Source organism: Nestor notabilis, unplaced genomic scaffold (assembly GCF_000696875.1).
Source record: "Nestor notabilis isolate BGI_N333 unplaced genomic scaffold, ASM69687v1 scaffold27364, whole genome shotgun sequence".
Classification (NCBI taxonomy): Eukaryota; Metazoa; Chordata; class Aves; order Psittaciformes; family Psittacidae; genus Nestor; species Nestor notabilis.
Window position 1 is genome coordinate 12,513 of NW_009926432.1, and position 1,931 is coordinate 14,443.

Consider the following 1,931-nt stretch of genomic DNA (forward strand, 5'->3'; position numbering starts at 1 on the left):
GTGCAGGTGTGTGAGGATCTACACTTGATAGATCCTTCCTTGCAGACAGGAAGTTTTCACTACTGAGCTGGAGATGAACAAGCCAGTTAAGACTCTACGTGATGGCATCACTGATATTATTTAAAACTGAATGCTTCATAAGGGCAACACTAGGAAGCTGTGATCTGTGCAGAGAGCATTAAAGACTATAAATGAGTCAAACATATATTTTACAAATAAATCAAAGAAATTATAGAATGTACCATCACCATAATAATCTGTTACCAACATTACTGGACTCGTATCTATTTTGCAAGACTCACTCTACTTGGACCATTCTTTTTTATTGTCTTTATCCAGCTATTTCTGTAGGCAAAGCACAGTAAAAAAAGGCACGTGCAGTTTTCTTCCAGATAGACTGTGAATAGCAACAGATAGCTCATAATAAGGTATTGATTTAATAAAGATATTTTGGAAATATTTTTCATAAGGTAAAAAACCTGTTTTGCATGCTCCCTTATTCCTTCATAAATCAACAGTGTTCCATCTACAAAATAATGCACAGGCAACCAACTTTAATACACGTACTTATATGTTTCCCTCATCTAGCATTTTGTTGACACCATCACAAAGTTTCTGCAGATGGAGTTTATAAGGTCCAAAGGGATTGTACAAGGCAGCCAAAAATTCACAATCAGAGAAGTGATCAAACACATTGTTGACGCGTCCATGTGACTTAGCAGTTAGGTGACGCTGAATGATTTCATGAAGTAGCTCTCTACAATCATTTAACAGTTTGGACAGGAAATTCCTGTCAAAGGTATAATCCACCTGATGGAAACTGACCACAGTCTTAGCCAGCTGATGAACTTTCTTCTTGAATTTCTCCATCAATGCTATTTCATCCTGATTAAATTGGTTGTTCCTGTAGAGAATTGCCAACTTGAGGACTATCTTAATGAGGTTTTTGATGATTTTCTCTGCTTCTTTTTTATTTTGCGTATATTCCTTTGTCACTCTGTAGAGCTCATCTAAAACATCACTGCTTGTATCATCGATCAAAGTAGTTGCTATTGATTTGGACACCATTTTTCCAAGGATCTTCTTCTGGGCCTGAATGGCCAGACTTTTGGAGTTGAAGACATCTGTGGCCACTGGGGGGAGGGAAAAAAAAATAAAAAAGGAAAAAAGAAAACAGCATGCAGTCAGTAGTTCGTAAGAAACACACCAGGGAGAGTAAGTTGAGGAATATTTCCATGTCTACCCATTCATAATAGTCCTACTAAATGCCACAAAAAATACAGCCTTATGTATGCAGTTGCAGAATAACCCGTTTTTACAATCCCTGAAATGCTGCTGTCCTTAGATTTACATTCTTTTAGACCTTTGCCTTTGAGAAAACACAAAATGAGACAGAACTTGCTCAAAAATGGCCTAAACCATCCCTTCACATATGGATTGATATAATTTCAAACTGTGGCAATAAACCTGTCCTATTTGATCAGATGAATCATAACCCTGATCCAATTCTCACATTCATAATGAAATCTGAAACCGTGACTATCCCAACACCATGACAATTACCACTGCTACTCAATGAGATACCAATTCTCTCAGTGAACTGACTGTTGCAAAACTTTCTCTGGCTTAGCATTTTACATCATCAGTGAATTCAGATCCCACATACCAGGTTGTGGGTTTTGTTTTGGTTTTGGTTGGTTTTTTGTTGTTGTTTGTTTTGTTGGTTTTTGGGGTTTGTTTTTGGGGGTTTTTTTGTTGTTTTTTTTTTTTTTTTTTTTTAAGAGAAGCACAAAACCCCTTTTTCAGCAAAAAATACAGAGATTCTCCGGATGCAGTCTGAAGAAGTTAGTTTTCAGAAGGAAAGCAAGCATAGATGAACACTCCTATGTCCTATGTAGACATGCAGAAATACCAAAAAATAGGTATTTCCA

General features: G+C 36.8%; 1 protein-coding gene across 1 annotated transcript; it reads right to left on the minus strand.

Moving 5' to 3' along the window:
- Nucleotides 1–329: 329 nt before the first annotated feature.
- On the minus strand, nt 330–1,140 carry TNFAIP8 (tumor necrosis factor, alpha-induced protein 8). Its single transcript, XM_010013535.1, has one exon. It carries the CDS (start codon nt 1,066–1,068, stop codon nt 568–570), a length of 501 nt encoding a protein of 166 aa, XP_010011837.1. The 5' UTR covers nt 1,069–1,140; the 3' UTR covers nt 330–567.
- Between the last annotated feature and the right edge of the window lie 791 nt (nt 1,141–1,931).